This window comes from Erythrolamprus reginae, chromosome 10 (genome assembly GCF_031021105.1).
Source record: "Erythrolamprus reginae isolate rEryReg1 chromosome 10, rEryReg1.hap1, whole genome shotgun sequence".
NCBI lineage: Eukaryota > Metazoa > Chordata > Lepidosauria > Squamata > Dipsadidae > Erythrolamprus > Erythrolamprus reginae.
Genome location: NC_091959.1, coordinates 31,918,509 through 31,944,114, shown reverse-complemented (window position 1 = coordinate 31,944,114; position 25,606 = coordinate 31,918,509). Strand labels below are relative to the sequence as shown.

General features: G+C 45.2%; 1 protein-coding gene across 1 annotated transcript in view; it reads left to right on the top strand.

Moving 5' to 3' along the window:
- The window catches only part of AACS (acetoacetyl-CoA synthetase), a 63,858-nt gene that overhangs the window by 19,447 nt on the left and 18,805 nt on the right, over positions 1–25,606 (top strand). The window contains exons 5-11 of the mRNA XM_070762092.1: positions 4,693–4,790; positions 8,811–8,925; positions 9,781–9,862; positions 11,154–11,301; positions 13,979–14,059; positions 22,007–22,131; positions 23,066–23,130. Coding sequence (XP_070618193.1) covers positions 4,693–4,790; positions 8,811–8,925; positions 9,781–9,862; positions 11,154–11,301; positions 13,979–14,059; positions 22,007–22,131; positions 23,066–23,130 — 714 coding nt within the window. The remainder of the gene's footprint in view (positions 1–4,692; positions 4,791–8,810; positions 8,926–9,780; positions 9,863–11,153; positions 11,302–13,978; positions 14,060–22,006; positions 22,132–23,065; positions 23,131–25,606) is intronic.

The following is a 25,606-nucleotide window of genomic DNA, read 5'->3' as shown; positions in this document are numbered from 1 at the left end:
GTCTCCCCTAGTTCTCTTCACCAGACTAGCCTTGCCCAGTTCCTGCAATTGTTCTTTGTATGTTTTAGCCTCCAGTCCCCTAATTATTTTTGTTGCTCTTCTCTACACTCTTTCTACATCTTTTTTATAGTGTGGTGACCAAAACTGGATGCAATTTCTCTAGGTGTGGTCTTGCTAGGGCTTTATAGAGTGGTATTAGCACCTCCCTTGACCTTGATTGTATCCCTCTGTTAATGCAATTTAGGATTGCATTGGCTTTTTTGGCTGCCGCTGCACACTGTTGGCTCATATTTAATTGAAGACTCCAAGATCCCTCTCCCAGTTAATGCTATTAAGCCTGGCCTCCCTCAGTCTATAAGTGTACTTTTGGTTTTAATTGCCTAAGAGTAGCTTTATTTCCTTTACATTGAATTTCATTTTGTTAGATAAGGGCCCAAGGTTCAAGTCTATCAAGATCCATCTGGAACTTCAGCATATCATCTAGGGCAGTAATGGCGAACCTTTTTCTCCTCTGGTGCCAAAAGAGCGTGCACGCATGCACGAGTGCCCACAGCCATAATTCAATGCCCGGAGAGGGTGAAAGTAGCTTCCCCTGACCCCCGGAGGCCCTCTGGAGGCTGGAAACGGACTGTTTCCCAACTTCTGGTGGGCCCAGTAGGCTTGTGTCTCACCGTCCCCAGGGGCCAAAGGCTTCCTTGGAGCTGGGGGAGGGTAAAAATATCCTCCCCCATCCCTCCAGAGGCTCTCTGGAAGCCAAAAACACCCTCCCAGAGCCTCTGTGTGAGCCAAAAATCAGCTGGCTGGCACACACATACACGTTGGAGCTGAGCTAGGGCAACGGCTTGCGTGCCAGCAGATATGGCTCTGCGTGCCATCTGTGGCACCTGTGTCATAGGTTCACCATCACTGATCTAGGGCAGGGGTCTCCAACCTTGGCAACTTTAAGCCTGGCGGACTTCAACTCCCAGAATTCCTCAGCCAGCTTTGCTGGGAGTTGAAGTCCGCCAGGCTTAAAGTTGCCAAGGTTGGAGACTCCTGATCTAGGGTGTTAGCTACTCCTGCCAGCTTAGTATCATCTGCAAAGAAAGCGACATACAGCTGGCATTCACACTCACAAACCATATTCACACTTACAACGATTGCAGCATCTCCATGGTGACCTGGTCAGAAATGGGGCACTTGGCAACTGGTTCACACTTATGACGCTAGTAGCGTCCTGGGTTCCTGTGATGTTTGTTTTTGACCTTTTCTTGCCAGTTTCCGACAAACTCAATAAATTCCCTTCGTGATCATATGATTTGCTTAACAGAACCTGGATTCATTTAATGACCCTACAAGTTGTTTAACAACAGCAATGATTTGCTTGGCTGTGGATAAAACAGCCATGAAATGAAGGACCTAGTGGAGAAAAGGACCAGGAGGGACATGAAGTCCCCCAATATTTGAGGAGAAATAATAATAATAATAATAATAATAATAATAATAATAATAATAATAACAACAACAACAACAATAACAACAACAACTATTATTATTATTATTATTATTATTATTATTATTATTATTATTATTATTATTTATTAGATTTGTATGCCACCCCTCTCCGAAGACTCAGGGCGGCTCACAACAACATAAACAGTATACAAATCCAATTTTAAAAAAATACATTTTAAAATCCTTATAATAAAATAATTACACAATCTAATCAAACCATACACCAACCTTGAGAATTGGGGTGTGTTTCATCTCTGGTGGCAGAGATGGGTTTTTAATGATTTATGAAAGGCGAGGAGGGTGGGGGCGGTTCTGATCTCCGCGGGTAATTGATTCCAGAGGGCTGGGGCCGCCACAGAGAAGGCTCTTCCCCTAGGGCTCACCAGACGACATTGTTTAGTCAACGGGACCCGGAGAAGGCCAACTCTGTGGGACCTAATCGGCCACTGGGATTCGTGCGGCAGAAGGCGGTGTCGGAGGTATTCTGGTCCAATGCCATGTAGGGCTTTATAGGTCATAACCAACACTTTGAATTGTGACCGGAAATTGATCAGCAGCCAGTCCAGGCCGTGGAGTGTTGATGCGAAGCTGCCATTGGAAGTTGTGGGAGCTGTCAAGTAGAGACTGGACTGCCATCTGTCAGAAATGGCGCAGGGCCCTGCTGCCGAAGCTACGGCATTGCGTTGCCACAGGTGGCACACGGAGTCACATTGGAAGGCACGTGAGACTTTGCCCTGTATCAGCTCCAGCGCACATAAACGTGCTGGGCAGCTGATTTTCAGCCTTGGGAAAGGCCGTTTCATCCTTATCTGAAGTCCCGGAGGGGAAAAAAATCCTTCAATGAAGAAACCAGAAGTTTGGAAAAATGAACTTCCAGTTTGCCCGTTGTGCTGTTTTTTGCACCCCGGAGGGTTCAGGGAAGCTTCCTGAAGCCCCAGAGGGCAAAAAACAGCACAATGGTCAAAACGGAAGTCTGTTTTTCCTAACTTCAGTTTTGTCCATTTGGGCATTTTTTTCCCACCTACCAGGATTCGGAAAGTCGGTGTGCATGCGCGGGGCATGAGCATGCATAGGGAGGGAAGGAAGGGGTGTGGGCACATGCACGCATGCTAGCACACACACACATACACGCAAATCAAAAAAGGTTTGCCATCACTGGTGTAGGGCCTCCCACTTGTGCAGGAGGGTTGGACTAGATGACCTACAAGGTCCCTTCCCACTCTGTTAATCTAAACCACTGTTTCCCAACCTTGGCAACTTGAAGATATTTGGCTGGGGAATTCTGGGAATTGAAGTCCAGATACAGTATCTGCAAGTTGCCAAGGTTGGGAAACACTGATCTAAACTAACCAAAAATAAGATATGACTCCCGTAACATTTTGCCCAGCAATGGCAATGCTACTCCTGTTTTGGTTGTAAGTAGAGGATGAACCTGTTAAAACCGTAGCATGATTCTTCCTGGTCTTGGTTGAGCAGGATTATCAAGCTACTCATTCTTTACACAACCGAGCTTCATGGCTCTAACCTGCTGGGCCTGATCTGAGGACTATCTCTTGGCTTAGTAAGGGAATGAAGTTCAGGTTCCCATCGGATTTCAAAACTGAGCCCGAAGGACCAGTTTGGGGGCTGGGTGCCTGCAACTATTCCTGGTTCTCCTTTGAGGGCTCCAGTCCTGCCTCAAAAACCTGACAATTTCCCCGGATCTCAAGCGACCTTCTGGATGCAGGTGGTTCTTCCTGGTTAGTTGGATGGATTGGTGGGGCTTTTTAAAAGAGAAGGGGAGGACGCGGGGTTTCCCCTTCCTCTTCTCGGACTCGATTGTGAGTTGTGTAAAACCTCCAGGCCTTTGCGCAACTCACCTGGGTTGCCTTACCTGTCGGGGGAGTCCGGAGGAAGAAGCGATGATGCAATATACACCTTGCAGGTTAAGGAGGCATCACGGATGGTTTGGGGGCCTTTGGATGACCTGATCTGATGCAGCTTTTACTTTCTTGATCACTTGGTAGGGTGTCCAGCAAACCTGGAAAATGGGGAAATCAGGGAATTATCAGGGAAATCGGTGGTTCAGGAAATATCAGGGAATTCGTGAGAAAAATGGAATAAATCGGGGGGGGGGAACAAACTGCATTAAAATGTTTAAAATCAGGGAAAAATCATGGCAGAGTCAAGCAAAAATGAGCACAACTTGCATCCCTAACTACCGATATTTCTCCACGGCTTAGCCGTTTGGTATGACATCATCTACGACTGCGCCTAGATCGCAAGTTACAGGGAAATGTAAGGGAAATATCCAGGAATTTCAAATTGCTTTTCCCCTGGACACCCTGCTTGGTGATGTTCTGACCAGTCTTGGCAGAAGTAAGAAACAGACCCCTTGTCATGAAACCCTCCCCCCCTTTATTTACCTCTTGTGAACTAATGACATTCAGCCTCCAAAAAGTCCAGGCAAGCGTCCTTCAAAGAGTTAACCATAGCCGGGGTGACGCAGTGGTTAGAATGCAGCACAGCAGGCTGCATCAGCTGCCTGCTAGATGTAGTTCAGCAGTTCAAATCTCACCACCGGCTGAAAGGTTGACTCAACTTTCCCTCCTTCCGAGGTGGGTCAAATGAGGACCCAGATTGTTGGGGGCAAGAGGCTGATTCTGTCAACCGCTTAGAGAGGGCTGTAAAAGCATTGGGAAATGGGATATAAGTCTAAATGTTATTGCTATTGCTACTAACAGACTTTATCAGTTCCTTGTAAGCTCCCTGCTGAAAGGTTGCAAATTAAGCTCTGGCAAGCAGCCTCTGTGGCACGAAACACCACGAGCAAAATCTTCAGAAATACGAAATGTTGTCCCCTATGACCACCACTCCCCTTCTATTTATTCCCCAGTCAGGGAGGGGGGCCATTCCATGTCCACATTTGCTTTTGCTTCCCAAGTCAAATCCTTTCCATCTGTTGCTCACCTCTCCTAACTGCTCTGCTCACACGTGCATCTGGAACAGGCCCCAGCTGTTCTTCCATCTCACTCATCTCAGCCTTCAAAGACAGCTGCCTCTCTGGTGGCTGGGAAATGCCGGAAGGCCCCGGCTCTATCTCTGCGCCCGATGCAGAGCCTCCATCAGGATTGGTTCCTCCCCAAACTCCTAGCAGGCTTCAACAGGTGACTTGAGATCCATCCTTCCTCACTCTTCCATTTTTTGCAACTGTTCCAGGCTACCTGCCCAACGGGATCCACGCCGTGGAGGCCATGCTAGCTGCTGCCAGCATCGGAGCCATCTGGAGTGCCACGTCGCCGGATTTTGGCATCAACGTGAGTGAGACCCTTACTTAAGCACCTCGTTGCCAAATCTCCTTTCTGTATTTGCACCCTCTAGCGAAGGAGGGGTTACTTTTGGGCGAAGCAATGCAGGGAGTCTTCGACTTACTTATTTATTTTTATTTATTTGTTGCATCGGACCAGAATATCTTCGCACGAATCCCAGCGACCGATCAGGTCCCACAGAGTTTGTTTGTTTGTTTGTTTAGTTATTAATTAATTAATTAATTAATTAATCAATTACATTTGTATTCTACCCCTCTCCGAAGACTTGGAGCGGCTCGCAACAAGAATACAAAATACAAATCCAATGATTAAAACAGCAGAACAGTTAAAAACCCTTGGTTAAGAAACACTCATACAATCCAAACACGCCATACATAAAACGGAGTGGCCGAGGGGAACCAATTTCCCCATGCCTGGCGGCCAAGATGGGTTTCTAGGAGTTTGCGAAAGGCAAGGAGGGTGGGGGCAATGCTAATCTCCTGGGGGAGTTGATTCCAGAGGCTCAGGGCCGCCACAGAGAAGACTCTGCCCCTGGGTCCCACCAGACAACATTGTTTCGTCGACAGGACCCGGAGAGGTCAATTCTGTGGAACCTAATCGGCCGCTGGGATTTGTGCGGCAGAAGGCGGTCCCGAAGGTATTCTGGTCCAATGCCATGAAGAGTTGGCCTTCTCTGGGTCCCATTGACTAAACAATGCCGTCTGATGGGACACAGGGGAAGAGCCTTCTCTGTGGCGACCCTGGCCCTCTGGAATCAACTCCCCCCAGAGATTAGGACTGCCCCCAACCTCCTTGCCTTTCAAAAGCTCCTGAAGACCCACCTATGTCACCAGGCATGGGGAAACTGATATACCCCTAGCTACTATGGTTTTATGTATGGTCTGTTAAGTTGCGTGATTGTTTTTTATAATAAGGGTTTTAAATTGTTCTTTTAGCATTAGATTTGTACATTATGTATTGTTGTTGTGAACTGCTCTGAATCTTCGGAAAGGGGCAGCATACAAATCTAATACATTATTATTATTAATTATTATTTATATGCCGCTCACTCCAAAATGGACTCTGAATGGCTAACAACAGTTATAAATATAATGTTAATAAAAAGAGCAATAAAAACATCAATAAAATCTACAATACAAAAACTACTATATATATATACATATATAAAACCATACATACTAACATTCAATCCTAATTCCAGGCCTGCTGGAAAAGCCAGGTCTTAACGGCTTTCCGGAAGTCCGGTAGAGAGGAGATGATGCGAATCTCTGGAGGCCAGTTGATTCCACAGGGTCGGAGCCGCTCACGTGATTGTTATGGTAGCAGTGGTGGCACAATGGTTAAGATTACAGTATTGCAGGATGACTCTGCTCACTGCCAGCAGTTCAATCTTGACCCTGAAGATTGACACGGCCTTCCATCCTTCTGAGGATCCAGATTGTTGGGAGCAAGAGGCTGACTCTATAAACCGCTTAGAGAGGGCTGTAAAGCACTACCAAGCGGTATAGAAGTAAGGGCTATTGCTACTCCTTCCTTCCTTCCTTCCTTCCTTCCTTCGTTCCTTCCTTCGTTCCTTCCTTCGTTCCTTCCTTCGTTCCTCCCTCCCTCCCTCCCATCCTTCCTTCCTTCCGCCCCGCACAGTGGTTACAATGCAGCATTACAGGCTTATTCTGCCCACTAATGCTGACTGGCTCAAAGTTGACTCAGCCTTCCCTCCTTCCGAGATGAGTAAAATGAGGACCCAGATTGTTGGGGGCCAGAGGCTAACTCTTGAAACAACTGATAGAGGGCTGTAAAGCACCGTGAAGTGGTATATAAGTCTAAGGGCTATTAATATTTGTGACTTTTCCCGCTGGTTTCCGACAGGTGTAATGTATGGGAGGAACTGGATTCATTTAAAGACTGTGGGATGTGCTTTAAAAGACCATGGCAAAAGTTGCAAAATCAGATGTGTGACCTGCTTATCAACCTCATTGCTTAGCGGTGGAAATTCATAAGTTGAGGATGAGCTGCAGACTTCAGAGTTGATTTTTATGATTGAGCTTTGTTGGGTGCGGCAAATAGATTTAGATTTTAATTGGATTTGGATGCCGCCCCTTTCCGAGGACTCGGGGCGGCTCACAGCATATACAGAAAACAGAAAACAGTAATAAACAATCCAATTAATAATTCATTAAAACAATCCTTAAAATTCTCATTTAAAAAAGACTATCATTTACAATCCATTCGACAATCATACTAAACATTCATTGGTCAGGGGGAGATTATAATCTGATGATTATAATCACATTCCATATAAATGTGTTTGCGTGCACGCGTAATTTAGGGCATATGTCCTGCTATTAAGATCTCAGCTGGAGAAAATTATTTTATTACCATACAGACATTTTCACATATTCCATCATCTCATTTTTCATTTAATTCTTTTACAAAATATTTACAAATATATTCTCTATTTATCTTATTGCTTTATTAGTTCAAGGTTGTTTTTGTACCATTGGTTAAGGAGTGTGCAGAGTGATCTCTGAGTTGTCAAAGATATGTAGCAAATAGCCAGCTGACAGTCCAGAGAGACAAACCAGATACATTATGTAAAATATTATTTACTTTGGCAAGTATCTTAGTTAAGAACAGTCTTAGTCATACACAGTTAAATCAATCAATACGTATACAATACTGCAAATCTTACTTTTTTAAGCTCACAAATACATAAACTAGCATTTAACACACAGTTCCCACTACAGCAGTCACAGAGAACATAATAGAAATAGCAGAACTACGCTTCTGGCTCCCTCTTGTGGCAATCTGAAACACTAACTCTTAAAGCAATAGTGTTTCAATACTTTTAAGCATACATTATTGGTTTGTTTATATATTGCCAAACCCAAGCAGTTATGTACATACTACTAACACCATCCTCTCTTTCTGTCTTATACAGCCCTTTCTTCTTTCTTCCCCTTTCTCTTTCTAAATCTACGTCCCCTCCCTTTTCTTCTTCTCCTCTTCCCTACTTCCCTTCCTGCCTTCTCTCCTTACTAGAGAAAATTATGAGCTCTGCTGGCTCTAAAAATCAAATAAACATGGGCAGCCCTTCACTTACGACCACAAGGGGAGGCCAGAATTTCAGTCATTAAGCAACACATTTGTTAAAGCGAGAGTTTTGCCTCATTTTGCGGCCGTTCTCACCACCGTTGTGAAGTGCGGTTGATAATTTGGCAACCTGGTTGTGACATCAACCTGGTTTTCCCCCTAAAGGGGATCACGTGACCTTGGGACATAGCGACGGTCATAAGTATGAGTCAGTTGCCAAAGGTCTGAATTTTGATCCCATGATGAAGGGGATGCTACAAAAGTCATAGGTGTGAAAAACGGGCGTATGTGGGTTTTTTTAGTGCTGTTGTAACTTTGAACGGTCACTAAATAAAAAGAGATGGATAAAATTGAACGGGTCCAAAGACAGGCTACAAGAATGGTGGAAGGTCTTCAGCATAAAATGTATCAGGAAAGTCTGAATGAACTCCATCTGTATAGTCTGGAGGACAGAAGGAAAGAGGGGACATGATTGAAGCATTTAAATATGTTTAGGGATTAAATAAGGTTCAGTAGGGAAGTGTTTTTAATACGAAAGTGAACACAAGAAAAGGGGGCACAATCTGAGGTGAGTTGGGGGAAAGATCGGAAGCAACATGAGAAAATATGATTTGATTGAAAGAGTAGTAGATGCTTGGAACAAACTTCCAACAGACGTGGTTGGTAAATCCACAGTAACTGAATTTAAACATGCCTGTGATAAACATAGATCCATCCTAAGATAAAATACAGGAAATGGTATAACGGCAGGCTAGATGGACCAGGAGGTCTTTTTCTGCCGTCAATCTTCTATGTTTCTATGTTTAAATGAACGGTTGTAAGTCGAGGACCTGCCTCTAAATATAAGCTGACCCTTTCAGCCGGGTTTGTCAAATTCTCTGCTTAATGCCTGGTTCCCTCTCACTGTCTCCCCCGCAGGGCGTCCTGGATCGGTTCTCCCAAATCCAACCCAAGCTAATCTTCTCTGTCGAAGCCGTCGTCTACAATGGAAAATGCCACCATCACCTGGAAAAGCTGCAGAGTGTTGTCAAAGGTAATTCAGCTGCTTCCCCCAGGCTTGGGAAGGATTCCTCTCCCTCCTGTGTCGGAGTGCAACATTTTAAAAAAATGCAGCATAATGAATGCGACGTCAAGGAGCCTGGGTGGCGCCGGAGTTAGAATGCACGACTGCAGCTAATCCTGTCAAGCCAGATTGTTGCAAACCGCTTAGAGATGGCAGTAACACTCTATAAAGCGGTATATAAGTCTAAGGGCTATTGCTAATGTTTCCTTCCTTCCCTCCCTCCCTCCCTCCCCCTCCTTCCTTCCTTCCTTCCCTCCCTCCCACCTTCCTTCCCTCGCTCCCTTCTTTCCTTCCTTCCTTCCCTCCCTCCCTTGCATCATCCATCCATCCATCCATCCATCCACGGTGCGCAGTAGTTAGAATGCAGTATTGCAGGCTTAACTCTGCCCACTATCAGCAGTTCGATCCTGATCGGCTCGAGGGTGACTCAGCCTTCCATCCTTCTAATGTCACTAAAATGAGGAGACCCAGATTGTTGGGGGCAAGAGGCTGACTCTGTAAACCGCTTAGAGAGGGCAATAACACTCTTTAAAGTGGTATATGATATGAGTGTGTGAGTGTGTATATGAGTGTGTATGATTGTGTAAGAGATAAGTTTTTATAACAATGTATTTTAAATTAGTTTTTTAAAGTTTTTAACATTAGATTTTTATTTATATTGTATTGCTGTTATGTTGTGAGCCGCCCTGAGTCTTCGGAGAGGGGCGGCATACAAATCTAATTAATAATAATAATAATAATAATAATAATAATAATAATAAAAGGGCTATTGCTAGTGTTATCTTCCTTCTTCCCTTTTGCATTTCTGATCCTTTTATTTTTTAGGACTTCCGGATCTGAAAAAAGTTGTTGTCATCCCCTACGTATCTTCAAGAGAATCCATAGATATTTCCAGAATCCCAAACAGGTCTGCGGAGAGGGGCAGTATACAAATCTAATAAATTATTATAAAACTTTGAAGGCTATTATGGGAATTGGCTGGGATTTGAAAGGCTCTCTTCTAATATAAAGTACAGGCGGTTCTTGGCTTACGGCCATGCCTCCGCTGGTAGGTGAGGGGGTTGTTAAGTGAGTTGCGTCCAATTTTAAGACTTATATTTTGCCAGGGTTGTTGAGCGAATCATAATGGTCATTAAGCAAACCTGGTTTTGCTTTTTGGAAGACGTCTGGGAAGGTCACAAATTGAGATCCTGCAACCTCTCCTGCGGCTGCTGCAAAATGCCCTGCTTGCCAAATTTTAACCCCGTGGTCACAGAGTTGCTATGACGGACGTAAGTGCGAGGACTGGTCTGAAAGACACTTTTTTTCCAGTGGCTGTGTGTTTCTTAAATGTAATTCTCAATTTTAACTTTAATTGTTACATCTCAATGTATATTGCTTTTATATGTTGTAAGCCGCCCCGAGTTTTCGAAAAGGGGCAGCATATAAATTTAATAAATAATAATAACAATAATTTTGAATGGTCACTAAATGCATGGTTGTAAGTGGAGGAATAAATACCTGCACAGGTAGCCCTCGACTTACAGCAGCTCATTTAGTGACCTTTCAGTGTTACAACAGCGCTGGAAAAAAGTGACTTATGACCGTTTCTCACATTTACAACTGTTGCAGCATTCCCCGGGGGGGGGGGGGGTCACATGATAGAATAGAATAGAGCAGAGCAGAGCAGAGCAGAATTCTTTATTGGCCAAATGTGATTGCACACACAATCACATTTTTCTTTGGTGCATATGCTCTCAGTGTACATAAAAGAAAATATAGATTTGTCAAGAATCAAGAGGCACAAGACTTAATGATTGTCATAGGGGTCAAATAAGCAATGAGGAAACAATTGATATTAATAAAAAATCTTAAGGATACAAGCAACAAGTTACAGTCCTACAGTCCTAAGTGGGAGGAAAAAGGTGATAGGAATGATGAGAAAAAAAACTAGTAGTAATAATAGTGCAGACAGTAAAATGTTTGCCTGGCAGAGTCAAGCAAAAATGAGCATAATTCTGGCAACAACTTGCTTCCTCAGCTACCGATATTTCTCCACGGCTCAGCCATTTGGTATGACATCATCTACGGCTGTGCCTTAACTAGACCACAAGTTACAGGGAAATGTCAGGGAATTCCAAAATGCTTTCCCCCCTGGACACCCTGTTAGTAATATGGACTTCTAATTTTTCACCCCTTTCCTTCCTTTTTCCGCTCAGCGTGTTTTTAGAAGATTTCCTTGGAACGGGCAAGAGAGACCAGGCGCCCCAGCTCGAGTTTGAGCAGCTCCCCTTCAGCCACCCACTTTTTATTATGTACTCTTCGGGCACGACGGGCGCCCCCAAATGCATGGTGCACTCTGCAGGGGTGAGTGGCCCTTGTTTACTTATTTCGCCTTTCAGCATGGAACACATGGATATTAGGAGTGGCGCAGTGGCCTATACGTGGAGCTCTCGGGAGGCTGTGAGTTCGATCCTAGGTAGAGGCAGATATCTCTCTCTCTCGGCACAATGGGAATAGATCTGCTGAACAAAACTCCTCGTTGGCAACAGGAAGGGCAATGGGCCAGTAAAACACTCTGCTAGCTCCATTCAGTTGCCCAAACTACACCCTGCAAGGGAAGCTGGCCGGGGTGGTGCAGTGGTTAGAGTGAAGCACTGCAGAATACTTCTGCTGACTGCTGGCTGTAGTTCAGCAGTTCTGTTCAGCAGTTCAAATCTCACCACCGGCTCAAGGTTGACTCTGCCTTCCATCCTTCCGAGGTGGGTCAAATGAAGACCCAGATTGTTGGGGGAAAGAAGATGATTCTGTAAACGTCTTAGAGAGGGCTATAAAAGCACGATGAAGCGGTATATAACTCTAAATGCTATGGCAACACGTGGTGATGGAACACATGGATCTTAGGAGTGTGGGAGGAATATGGCATGATCACTTTTGCAAGATTTAAGAAATTCAAATAATTGAATATCAAGTTGCAAATTATATTTTGAAAGATGTTAGTTCAGGAAATGGTGAGTTCTAATCCATTGCTTTAGGAATGGAAGCCAACCGGGGGACTTTGGGCCAATCACCAGGTGACAGGGAATTCTAGTCCTGCCTCAGCCATGAAAGCCAGCTGAGTGATTTGGGGCCAATCACCAGGGGACTCTGAATTTATTTATTTATTTATTCAATTTTTATGCCGCCCTTCTCCTTAGACTCAGGGCGGCTTACAACATGTTAGCAACAGCACTTTTTAAACAGAGCTAGGCTATTGCCCCCACAATCCGAGTCCTCATTTTACCCACCTCGGAAGGATGGAAGGCTGAGTCAACCTTGAGCCGGTGATGAGATTTGAACCGCTGACCTTCAGATCTACAAGTCAGCTTCAGTGGCCTGCAGTACAGCACTCTACCTGCTGCGCCACTCCGGCTCTTTTTAGTCCTGAATTCTAGTCCTTCCTCAGCCATGAAAGCCAGTTGGGTGGCTTTGGGCCAATCACCAGGAGACAGTGAATTCTAGTCCTGCCTCAGCTGTGAAAGCCAGTTGGGAAGCTTTGGGCCAGTCACCAGGAGTTCTGGCCCCTGAAAGCCCACTAGGTTACTTTGGACCAGAGGAGGGTTGCTAGGGTGGAACGGTGACGTGTGCTTGCCCCTGTAGCTCTGAGTCCATCTCAATTCTGCTACTGCACCTAGGCAGGTAGTGAAATCGTGCACGGACACGCAGGTGAACCTGCGTGTCCATGCACGATTTTGCTACCTGCCCAGGTGCAGTAGTAGAATTGAGCTGGACTCCGCTAGCACTCAGAGCCACGGGGGCGAGCACATGTCACTGTTCCACCTTAGCAGCCCATCTCTGCTTTGGATCAATTGCCAGGAGACAGTGAAGTCTAGTTCCACCTTAGCAATGAAAGGCAACCGGATGGCTGGCCAGTGGGGTTGTTATTGTGGGGAAAACAGAGGAGGAATTTTTAAGAGATATATCCAGGGGGGGCTTCTGCCCAGATGGGGAGGGGGAACGCAGTGGGGTAGCAAACATGGAGCTCCACCCCAGAGCACCCAATTTGCCCTGAAAGATATTGAAAGAAAATGCATAAAAATTTGGTAGCCCTTCACTAGATTTATCAACTGCCTCGATTTATTTCTAATATTAATATTAATATTATACTAATATTAATACTAATACTAATATTAATATTATTAATATTAATAATAATAATAATAATAATAATAATAATAATAATAATAATAATAATAATAAAATTAGATTTGTATGCCGCCCTTCTCCGAAAACTCGGGGCGGCTCACAGAATAAATATAGAAACAAAGCGTACAAAACAAATCTAATACATTAAAAAACTACAGCTAAAAACCCTATATATTACTCAAGCAGATAACCCAATCACATCATGTATCACATTTATTGGTCAGGGGGGCAAGGTCTAATTTCTTCAGGCCTGGCGACATAGGTGAGTCTTCAGACTCTTGCGAAAGGCGAGGAGGGTGGGGGCAGCTGGGGGGGAGCTGATTCCAGAGGGCCGGCCCCCACAGAGAAGGCTCTTCCCCTAGGCCCTGCCAAGCGACATTGTCTGGTTGACGGGACCTGGAGAAGGCCAATTCTGTGGGACCTGACCGGCCGCTGGGATTTATGCGGCAGAAGGCAGTCCTGCAAGTACCGCTTTCTGGTCCAATGCCATGTAGGGCTTTATAGGTCATTACTAACACTGTTATGAAGGTGGGTTAAATAAATGAAAGAAGTGTTGTGCCCTGGATTGAAACCTGAAATGGATCCATTTCATTTCTCTGGCCACATTCGTACGTGAACCATTTTGGTGGCTGTTGCAGGATTTGAATCCTGGGCACGTAGGCTGAAGTCTGGGAAAGCTTAATGCTCCAGAATCCTTGTGAAATACTTGGTGTGCAAATAGTTATTTTATTTGAGTGCTTGACTCCATTTTGTTCATTAAAATGTAAATGAAACTTAAATTGTCGTTTTAGCTTTCCAATGCAACTTAAAGCTTTTTCCTCTCTCTCTCGTTTTATTTTTATTTTATTTGTCCCTGCAGGGAACTTTGATTCAGCATCTGAAAGAACACATCCTTCACGGGAACATGAGCTCTAATGACGTCATCATATACTATACCACAGCAAGTGACATTTTCTTTCATAAAGGAGAATATTTAATATTTAATAGTTAATATTTATAAGCTCAAGGTTGACGTGAGGGGTCCTGCTTCCTCTCTGAGCTTGGTGGTTTCCTTGTAGACGTTTCATCACCCAACTATGGAACACCATCAGTGCTAGAAGGGAGTGAGGTATACACAGGGGAGGAGAAGAAGTGGAGGCGGAAGAGTAGAAGGACAAAGGAGGAGGAGGACTGTGGGGGCCTTGATGCTCTCTGGATTGGCTTGTTTTCTTGTAGACGTTTCATCACCCAATTAGGGAACACCATCAGTGCTAGAAAAGATGGGTGTTTTTGAGAGGAGGACAAGGAGGGTTTGCTGGTTTTCTTGCAGAAGTTTCACTACCCAACTAGATTTGTCCATCAAGAGGACCTTGACACCTAATGGGTTGTGGGCTGTACGCGATGTATCCGCAGGTGGCTGGTGAGGCGCACACGGGCATGAAATGTCCTGACACAGGTTGGGCAGACACGTGTGGGCACCGTTGTGGCAGCATTTGTAGCTCTGGCTTTGCGGAGTGCTCGCTTCTCTTGTGCTTTGGTCTTTCTTCTGGCCTCGGACGTCTGGCTGCCTTGGTGGATCAGCATGCACCATGTCGGTCTATCTTGTGCCAGGAGGTGGTGTTGATATACTAACAACAAAAGATTTCAGTGCCAAAGCCCACCGCAACAACATAGCCAAGAAGGCTTTGAGAGTTGTTAACCTGATCCTACGTATCTTCTGCTCTGGCAACCTCTCACTATTTACCAGAGTTTACAAAACTTTGCCAGACCCATCCTCGAATACAGCTCATCTGTTTGGAACCCATATCGCATCTCATACATTAACACCCTTGAAAATGTCCAAAGATACTTCACCAGAAGAGCCCTTCACTCCTCCACTCGAAATAGAATACCCTACGAGACTAGACTTTCAATCCTGGGCCTAGAAAGCTTAGAACTAAGACGCTTTAAACAAGATCTAAGTATTGCTCACAAGATCATATGCTGCAATGTCCTGCCTGTCGGTGACTACTTCAGCTTCAGCCACAACAACACAAGAGCACACAACAGATTTAAAGTTAATATTAACTGCTCCAAACTTGACTGTAAAAAATACGACTTAAGTAACCGAGTTGTCGAAGCGTGGAACTCATTACCGGACTCCATAGTGTCATCCCCAAACCCCCAACACTTTACCCTTGGATTATCCATGGTTGACCTATCCAGATATCGAGGGACTCGAAGGGGGCTTTCGACGTGTCTTTGTGTCGTTTCCTTTGTCCTCCGTGCGATCGCTTTCCTTGAGACAGCTCACCATGGAGCTATTGAGGGCCGCGATGGTCTGGCGTCCTTGCCACATGGCCTGCTCAGCATGTCTGGGCTTTCATCAGCAGGGTGGGAATTAATAATAATAATGATGATTTATTTATGTATTATTTATTAATTAGATTTCTATGCCGCCTGTTGGAGTAACGTTTTGCAGAAGCTAGCCCACCCAGATAGCCAAAGCAGCTAGCCAGCCTGCCACAGACCAGGATGTCAGGAACTTTTATCTTGAAGATAATTGAAGACACTTACTGCAGACTTTCTTAGGAAAATATTTACTTCTTTCCTAGCAAACCTACACTATTTACTTTTTTTTTAAATAAATATTTTTATTAGATATAAATATTAAAAATACATTTAGAACATTGATTAGACTTATACTCATATAGCACAACATAGATACATATAAACATACATACAAACAGCAAAAAAATAAAAAAGGAATGAGAGAAAAAAATTGAAAAAGTGAAAGAAAAAAGAAAAGAAAATTAAACTCCTAAATCTCTTCTTTTTACAGTAAACTATTTCATATGGTTAAACTGTATGTCTTTTACAGTTTTTTACTTTCAATATATTTCCTTATTAATATCAGTATTTCAATATCTACATTTTATATATTACAATCAACATGCAAACATTAAGATTATCCATTCCCTAATTCTCTATCTCTATCAATATTTTTACACTCTACAAATTTCTCCTGTTTCCTCTACTCTCCTTGTTTCCTTTCTTTTCTCTATCTTAAGGAGCTTGCGAAAGGCAAGGATGATGGGGGCAACTCTGATATTTGGGGGGAGCTGGTTCCAGAGGGTCGGGGCCGCCACAGAGAAGGCTCTTCCCCTGGGTCCCGCCAAGCGACATTGCTTAGTTGACAGGACCCGGAGAAGGCCAACTCTGTGGGACCTAACCGGTCATTGGGATTCGTGCGGCAGAAGGCGGTCCCAGAGATATTCTGGTCCGATGCCATGAAGGGCTTTATAGGTCATAACCAACACTTTGAATTGTGACCAGAAATTGATCGGCAACCAGTGCAGACTGCGGAGTGTTGGTGTAACATGGGCATACCTTGGGAAGCCCATGATTGCTCTCGCAGCTGCATTCTGCACGATCTGAAATTTCCGAACACTTTTCAAAGGTAGCCCCATGTAGAGAGCGTTACAGTAGTCGAACCTCGAGGTGATGAGGGCATGAGTGACTTTGAGCAGTGAGTCTCGGTCCAGGCATGCATACAGGATCTAGTGAAGAGGACCTGAGGTGGGTCAGTCCTTCAGACGCTTTCAGAAAAAAAGGGAACAAGTGTTAGGGAAGAGATATTAGAAGGTGAGGAACTGGTTAATCAGTTACCTCACATCCGGGTGTGAATGGAAGAAGAAGCTGATTCCGTTCAATCTTGTCGTCCCAAGATGGACGCATCCAGGACAAGCTCTGAAGTGTAAGCTAACAATGTGTGATTTATTACTTGCTTTTATGACTCCTGGCTAGGACTGACTAGCCATAAATTTTTAGAATGACTTGTGGAATGTTTTTATGTTACTACCAAGCTAATCTACTTAATTGCTAAAGACAGAAGATGAGGGAAGAAAATACTGTGTGCAAAGTTGGTGTATTAATGAGAGAATAAAGGGGAAATAAAGAAGAAGTGTTTTTACACGTTACAAATGATTGCATTCAGCAATCATTTATTCCAATTATTTTCTGCATGAGCCTGAAACCAGAAGACTTAGGTGCTTGTGTCAGCTAGTCAGAGTACATTACAATCATCACCTCGAGGTTCGACTACATTACAATCATCACCTCGAGGTTCGACTACTGTAATGCTCTCTACATGGGGCTACCTTTGAAAAGTGTTCGGAAACTTCAGATCGTGCAGAATGCAGCTGCGAGAGCAGTCATGGGCTTACCCAGGTATGCCCATGTTTCACCATCACTCCGCAGTCTGCATTGGCTGCCGATCAGTTTCCGGTCACAATTCAAAGTGTTGGTTATGACCTTTAAAGCCCTTCATGGCATCGGACCAGAATATCTCCGAGACCGCCTTCTGCCGCACGAATCCCAGCGACCGATTAGGTCCCACAGAGTGGGCCTCCTCCGGGTCCCGTCAACTAAACAATGTCGGTTGGCGGGCCCCAGGGGGAGAGCCTTCTCTGTGGCGGCACCGACTCTCTGGAACCAACTCCCCCCGGAGATCAGAACTGCCCCTACTCTTCCTGCCTTCCGTAAACTCCTCAAAACCCACCTTTGCCGTCAGGCATGGGGGAACTAAACATCTCCCCCTGGGCACATTTAATTTATACATGGTATGCCTGTGTGTGTGTCTGTTAGTATATGGGGTTTTTTAAATCTTTAAATATTTTAATTAATTGAATTATTTATGATTTGTGTTACACTTGTTGTGAGCCGCCCCGAGTCTTCGGAGAGGGGCGGCATACAAATCCAAATAATAAATAAATAAATAAATAAATAAATCTGCATGGGCAGTTTTACAATTTTTCCCAATTCAATTCAATTTATTAGATTTGTATGCCGTCCCTCTCCGAAGACTCCCTTTTCTTCCTTTCTGCAATTTGGAATATTGCATCAGGCAGGCTCCAATCTTGACACCACCCTTCTCGAGACCACTCAGGGCAGCGTACAACATTATAAATGCAACAGTATATTATAAAGAAATCTAAATTACTTTTAAAAGAATTACACAAAATTACTAAAAATGTTAGAAACCCCCCTATACAGTCATGCACATTCATCCGATTCAATCACTCATAATATCGGCCGGAGACAATCTCAACACTCACGGCTCCCCCATCCCCACCGGCAGAGGAGGGTCTTCAGAGCTTTACAGACCAGAAGGGAGGGGGCGGTATGTATCTTCGAAGGGATTTCGTTCCAGAGGGCCGGGGCCGCCACAGAGAAGTCTCTTCCCCTAGGCCCCGCCAGTCGACATTGTCTAGCCAACGGGACACAGAGAAGGCCGACTCTGTGAGACCTGACTGGCCTCTGGGATGCATGAGGCAGAATAACAACAGAGTTGGAAGGGACCCTGGAGGTCTTCTAGTCCAACCCCCTGCTTAGGCAGGAAACCCTACACTACTTCAGACAGATGGCTATCCAACATCTGTCTGAAGTAGTGTATTGATGGCAGACCTGCTCTGGAGAGCCACTGGACCCTCAGAATTCTATGGAGGCAGGTCGTGTGGAAGGGATTCAATTGCCCAGCCTGTCTCCTGTATACCCAACTAGGTAATACCATCCTCAGTGCTAGAAGGCAGTGGGGCTTGTGGAATGGCGCAGAAGAAGGACTATAGTGTCCTTGATGCTCACTGAGCTGGGTTGTCTTCTTGTAGACGTTTCATTATCCAACTAGTTAACATGATCAGTGCTAGAAGAGAAAGGGGGTTGTGTAATGGCGGAGGAGGTGAAGAGGAGGCGGAGGAGGACTATGGAGTCCTTGGATGCGCTATCTGGGCACTTTCCCGTCTCTGAGAGAATCCTCTCCTCCCCTACAAAAAGATATGGATAAAATTGAACAGGTCCAAAGATGGGCTACAAAAATGGTGGAAGGTTTTAAGCAGAAAACTGATCAGGAAAGACTTCATGGACTCCATCTGTACAGTCTGGAGGACAGAAGGGAAAGGGGGGACATGATCAAAATATTTAAATATGTTAATGGGTTAAATAAGGTTTGGGAGGGAAGTGTTTTTAATAGGAAAGTGAACCCAAGAACAAGGGGGCACAATGTGAGGTTAGTTGGGGGAAAGATAAGAAGCAACGTGAGAAAATATTATTTTACTGAAAGAGTAGTAGATGCTTGGAACAAATTTCCAGCAGACGTGGTTGGTAAATCCATGATTACTGAATTGAAACATGCCTGGGATAAACATAGATCCATCCAACAGGAAATAGTATAAGGGCAGACTAGAGGGACCAGGAGGTCTTTTTCTGCCGTCAATCTTCTGTGTTTCTATGTAATCCTTCTTCGTCCTCCAAGGAGAGCAGATGAGGTTAGCCTGAGATTAAGGCAGAATTAAAATCAATTACTCGGTATACTTGAGGATAAGCCCCTCTATGGATAAGCCCACATGTTCGCGTGTTTTTATTTTCCCAATTGGCTTAACTGCAGGTGGCAGAATCTTCACAGTATTTTGGTTTAAAATTGCAGAGTTTGTTTATCCGTGGACCGTCTTAACAATGAGTATTCTATGGGTGAATATGCAATGCAATAGAATAGAGCTGGAAGAGACATTGGAGGTCTTCTAGTCCAGTCCCCTACTCAAGCAGGAGACCCTATACCAGTGATGGCAAACCTTTTTTTCTTTGCGTGCCGAAAGAGCATGCATGTTCGCCATCGCACATGTTTGAGTGCCCAGACCCATAATTCAATACCTGGGGAGGGCGAAAACAGCTTCCCCCCAGAAGGCCCTCTGGTGGCCAGAAATGGCCTGTTTCAAAACTTCTGGTGGGCCCAGTAGACTCGTGTTTTGCCCTCCCCAGGCTCCTAAGGCTTCCCTGGAACTGGGGAAGATAGAACCCCCCCCCCCCAAGGCGCTCTGGAAGCCAAAAACGCCCTCCCAGAGCCTCTGTGCGAGCCAAAAATTAACTGGCTGGCACCCTCATACACGTTGGAGCTGAGCTAGGACAATAGCTCGTGTGCCAGCGGATATATCTCTGCGTGCCACCTGTGGCACCCATGTCATAGGTTCACCATCACTGCCCTATACCATTTAAGACAGCTGACTTTCCAATTTCTTCTTAAAAACCTCCAGTGATGAAGCACCCATAACTTCTGGTGGCAGGTTGTCCCACTGGTTAATTGTCCTCACTGTTAGGAAGTTTCTCTTAATTCCAGGTGGCATCTCTCCTTGATTAGTTTCCATCCATCATTTTTGTGTCTTGCCTTGTGGGCCTTTGGAGAATAGTTTGACCCCCTCTTCTTTCTGGCAGCTCCTCAAATACTGGAATACTGCTATCATGTCACCCCTAATTTTTCTTTTCTTTAGACTAACCCAGTGTTTCCCAACCGTGGCAACTTGAAGAGATCTTTGCCAAATGCCTGAATTTTGGTCATCTGGCTGCAGGGACGCTTTAATTGTTGTAAATGCGAGGACTGGTCATAAATTCCTTTTTTCTACGCACTTGTCATTTTAAATGGTCACTAAATGAACTGGTCATAATTTGAGGGCAGTACTGTATGTGGATACTTTAAAAAATTACAGGTACTTCAGAACTGTTCATTTAGTGATCGTTCACAGCTACAACGGGGTGAAAACAGTATGACTTATGACCAGTTTTACACCCTGTAAACCTTCCCCTAGTCATGTGATCAGAATCCAGACTTTTGGCAACTGGCATGTACTTAGGACGGTTACAGTTACGGGATTCTTTTCTGCAAGCTTCTGACAAGCAAAGTCAATAGGGAAGCCAGATTTATTCAACAACCGTGTGGCTAACCACCGCAATGGTTCATTTAACAGTGGTGGCAAGGAAGGTCGTAAAGTGCAGCAAAGCTCACTTAACAATGGATGGTTAGAAAGAGAAAATTTGGGGCTCAATTGTGGTTGTAAGTCGAGGACTACCAGGAATGACCCGTCTTCCCCGCTGATAAGCGAGTTTTGAGTTCATTTTAACCCCTAAATGTTTCAGCTTATCTGCCTGTATAGAGAATCGCGTGGAAGTTCTCTAGAGCAAGGGTGTCAAACTCAAAGCCTGGGGGAACGAATCTGCATCCATGGGGTGCTTAGATCCGTCCCTTGGGGCTGCTGAAAATGGATCTCAGGATCACGTTTTCACTGGCAAAGGGTTGCAGGAAACTGTGGCAGCTGAAAACACAGCTCAGGAGCCCATTTTTACTGGCAAAGGGTTGCAGGAGGTTATGGCAGCCGAAAACTTAACTCGGGAGCCCGTTTTTGCTGGCAAAGGGTTGCAGGAGGCTGTGGCAGCCAAAAATGGAGCTCAGGAGCCTGTTTTCATTGACAGAGCCTCCACAAGTGCCCCAAACACGAGTGACATCAAGCTGGCCACACCCACTCTGGCCATGTCCCTCTTCCCCCCTTCCCCCCCAGGTCAAACACAACCCTGATGCAGCCTTCAATTAAACCGAGTTTGGCACCCCTGCTCTAGACGATATTTCTGGAATATTCAGATGGCTGGTTCCTGTGCCTGGGGGGGCAGGAGAGCTTTGCAAGAGGCTTGGGAAAATACATCACGCTTAGCATGTGAGCCACAGGTTGCGCTTGGCTGACAGCTTTGGGTGGGGGGGTCCGTGAGATGTGCAAAAAACATGTCTGTGCAGGTCTAAGTTGCAAGTGTGGTTTTATAATACATGTGATTTTTGTGATTTTTCTTTGTTTTTTTAACTTATATTGTATTTATACCTGTTGTTAGCCACTCAGAGTCCGTTTGGAGTGAGTAGCATATAAATGCAATAAGTAAGTAAGTAAGTGAGTAAGTAAAAACAGGGGAAAAAATGACAGCTTTTTCTACCTAATCTACGTTTGGCAACTGTCATATATTTAATGTTGGTTGAGTTGTCCCAGGCTCATGTGATCCCACTTTTACGACCTTCTGAGTAGGTGATCTGCATAGGTTAATTGTCCTCTTTCCATCCTAGACTGGCTGGATGATGTGGAACTGGTTGGTGTCGGCTCTTGCGGTGGGGGCCTCGGTGGTCCTGTACGACGGCTCCCCCCTGGTTCCTTCGCCCAATGTCTTGTGGGACTTGGTGGATCGATTAGGGTACGTAAACCAAACAATAACCCCAGTGAAAACCCACAACTCAGCAATCCAATCAAAACATACATATCGTTCAATAGAATTTGGCCATGAAAGATGTACAGTTCATGGCGCCCAGGCCTGTCGGCAAAGCCAGGTCTTTGTGGTTCCATAGAGTCGGGGCAGCCACAGAGAAGGCCCTCTCCTGCGGCCCTGCCAAACTGCATTGCATAATTGACAGGACCCGGAGAAGCCAACCCTGTGAGATCTTATTGGTCTCTGGGAGATATATGGCAGGAAACAGTCCCATAAATAGTCTGGCCCTAAGACATGTAGGGCTTTATAGATAATAACCAACACCTTGAATTGTGACCAGAGACCAATCAGGAGCCAGAGCAGCTCGCGGAGCATAGGTGTTATATGGATGTACCGAGGTGCATTTGAAGTCTCCTAACACTCTTCAAGGGTAGCCCCATGTAGTGTGTGTTGCAGTAGTCAAGACGGGAGGTGATGAGGGCCTGAATGCGTAGAGCCTCCTGATCCAGAAGGGGCTGCAGCTAGTATACCAGGAAAACCTAAGCAAAGGTCCCCCTGGCCAGAGTCTTCAGATCGAGTCCAGTGATTCTCAACCTTTCTAATGCCGTGACCCCTTAATACAGTTCCTCATGTTGTGGTGACCCCCAACCACAAGTCTAGCGCCAATTCTGCCAACAGAGCTTTAAGCTGGTTGACAGGAAGGTCAGAGGGACACCCCCAGTGTAAACACCTGATTGGTCGGATTGTAAAAATACATTCCAAGGCGCCAGAATAGAAGCTTTAGTTCCGAACACCATGGGAAATTTGTCTTAGGCGACCCCTGTGAAATGGTCATTCGACCCCCAAAGGGGTCCCAACCCCAGGTTGAGAACTGCTGGGATAGACCCCACCATAAACAACTATTGTTCTTCTCTGGCCACAGAATTACTATCCTTGGGACTGGTGCCAAGTGGTTGGCAGTACTGGAAGAGAAGAATCTGAAGCCCTGTAAGTATCAAGGCACCAGGTGGGGGGTTTGCATCGCACAAAACTGTGGTTTGTTCAACAGTGGTTTGGCTGAATTCATACATGGTCCATAACCGCCGAGGTAACCACCATGTTATGGCCAAAGCAACTGAACTCGATCGCCCTTCAATTTTGAAGCCTAGTTCCCTCCTGGCCATCTCTCCATCCCCTAATATTTTCGAAGAGTTGCTACCTTATCACAAGCTAGGATGAATAGAAAGCCAATTTGCATGCATGTCTCAAGATTCTGAGTCATGTATTTAAACAGGGTGTCCAGCAAACTTGGAAAACAGGGAAATCGGAATTATCAGGGGAACTGGCGGTTCGGGAAATATCAGGGAATTATCAGGGAATTCGTGAAAAAAACTGGAGTAAATCAGGGGAAATACCCAAACAATTAAAATGTTTAAAAGTGAGGAAAAAATCATGTAAAGAAAAAAAACACGAATCGTGCTGCCTGGCAGAGTCAAGCAAAAATGAGCACAACGTGCTTCCTCAGCTACCGATATTTCTCCACGGCTTAGCCGTTTGGTATGACGTCATCTACGACAGCGCCTTAACTAGATCGCAAGTTACAGGGAAATGTCAGGGAAATATCAGGGAATTTCAAAATGCTTTCCCCCTGGACACCCTGATTTAAACAGGAGCTCTGGCTTTAACATGGTTTGAAGCTTGAATTTGGTTGACTTGATATGGTGGAATGTCCTGTCCATATTCCCACCATCTTGTAAGCCAGTGATGGCGAACCTAAGGCATGGGTTGCACACAGAGCCATATCTGAAGGCACACAAGGCATTGCCTATGTCAACTCCAGCACCCATGCAAGCGCTGGGCAGATTTTTGGTCTTAGTTTTGGCCGTTTTTTGCTTTTCCCAGGCTTCAGGAAAGCCTCCTGAAGGCTGGAGATGGCAAAAAATGGGCCAACAGCTTCAGGAGGCTTTCCTGAATTTTAGGGGAGAGCAAAAAACAGCCCAATGGGCCTACTGGAAGTCCAGAGGTTGCAGTCAGGTCTGTGTACATCCATGAGTGGGCTGTGCGCATGCACGGAAGGGGGAGAGGGCATTGCATTATAGGCGCATGCATGCTATCATTTGTGCATGCACCCTTTTGGCACCCGAGCTGAGAAAGGTTGAGTGCCATTGCTGTTGTAAACCATTGATTGAAACACTCGTGGAGCCTTTGAAGAGGTGGTGGGCAGGGGTAGCTTCTAACTTATCTCGCTGCCAGGTCACTTCCTCCCATGCTGTGTAGCTCTGTGTGCGCATTGTGCGCTGTGTGGTCGCACGGGGGAGTGTGGGATGCGAAAACTCAGCAAAAAATAGCAAAAAAAAAGAAGAAGAAAGAAGCTGAACACAAATTGGCAGAGTATGCCCAGTGTCAAAAAAATGTGCAGAAGCAAAAGCCAGAAAAATAGGGGGGGGGGGGGGAGAGGTGGCATCTACGGAATGGAAACGACAGAACCGGCTCTATGATGTCACCATCAGTTTATTATCGGTTCTGTAGAACCGATGTGAACCACGAGGAACCCAGCTCCGGTGGCGGGTCATTTAGAGTAGAACGGACACAACCTGAGCTTCTTTTGAAATGTTTTGGGCAAGAAACATCTTGTGTTTTATTTTATTGTTAGAGTTGAAAGGGACCTTGTATGTCATCAAGTCCAATCCCCCTGCTCGAGCAGGAAACCCTGCACCACCCCAGTCAGATGGCACTCCAATTTCCTTTTGAATGTGTCAAGTGATGAGGCGTTCACAATCTCCGCTGGCAGTCCGTTCCACTGGTTGATTGCTCTCACCATCAGAAAGTTCCTCCTTATTTCCAGGTTGACTCTCTCCTTGGTCAGCTTCCAACCGTGGCTCCTGGTCTGGCCCTGGAAAATAGTGTGAACCCCTCCTCTCTGTGGCAACCCCTCAAATACTGCGGTCATGTCCCCTCTGGCTATGCTAGACCAGGGGTACGCAAAGTTTGCTCTTCTATGACTTGTGGACTTCAACTCCCAGAATTCCTGAGCCAATCATGCTAGCTCAGGAATTCTGGGAATTGAAGTCCACATGTCATAGAAGAGCCAACTTTGCCCACCCCTGTGCTAGACCATCCATGCCCAGTTCTAGCAACCTCTCTTCATATGTCTTGGTTTCCAGTCCCCTTAGCATTCTGGTGGCTCCTTTCTGTACTTTCTCTAGAGTTTCCATGTCCTTTTTGTAGTGAGGGCATTGAAACTCTAGAGAAAAGTAAGAAAAGAGCAACCTTTAGTCTACAGGCCCTGAGTTTAGAATTTTCCCCATGGTGGCTGATTCTACTTCGCTTGGCTAAAATCTGGGAGTCCAGTTAAAAGCCCTTGACTTCGATGCTTGGAAGGCTCACCTGCGATCAGGCTAGATCACCGCAGCTAGTTGAGCCTCCCAACACTGTTGAAATGGAGGAAAGGTCAGTGGATCTGGTTTTTAAAAAAATAATTTTT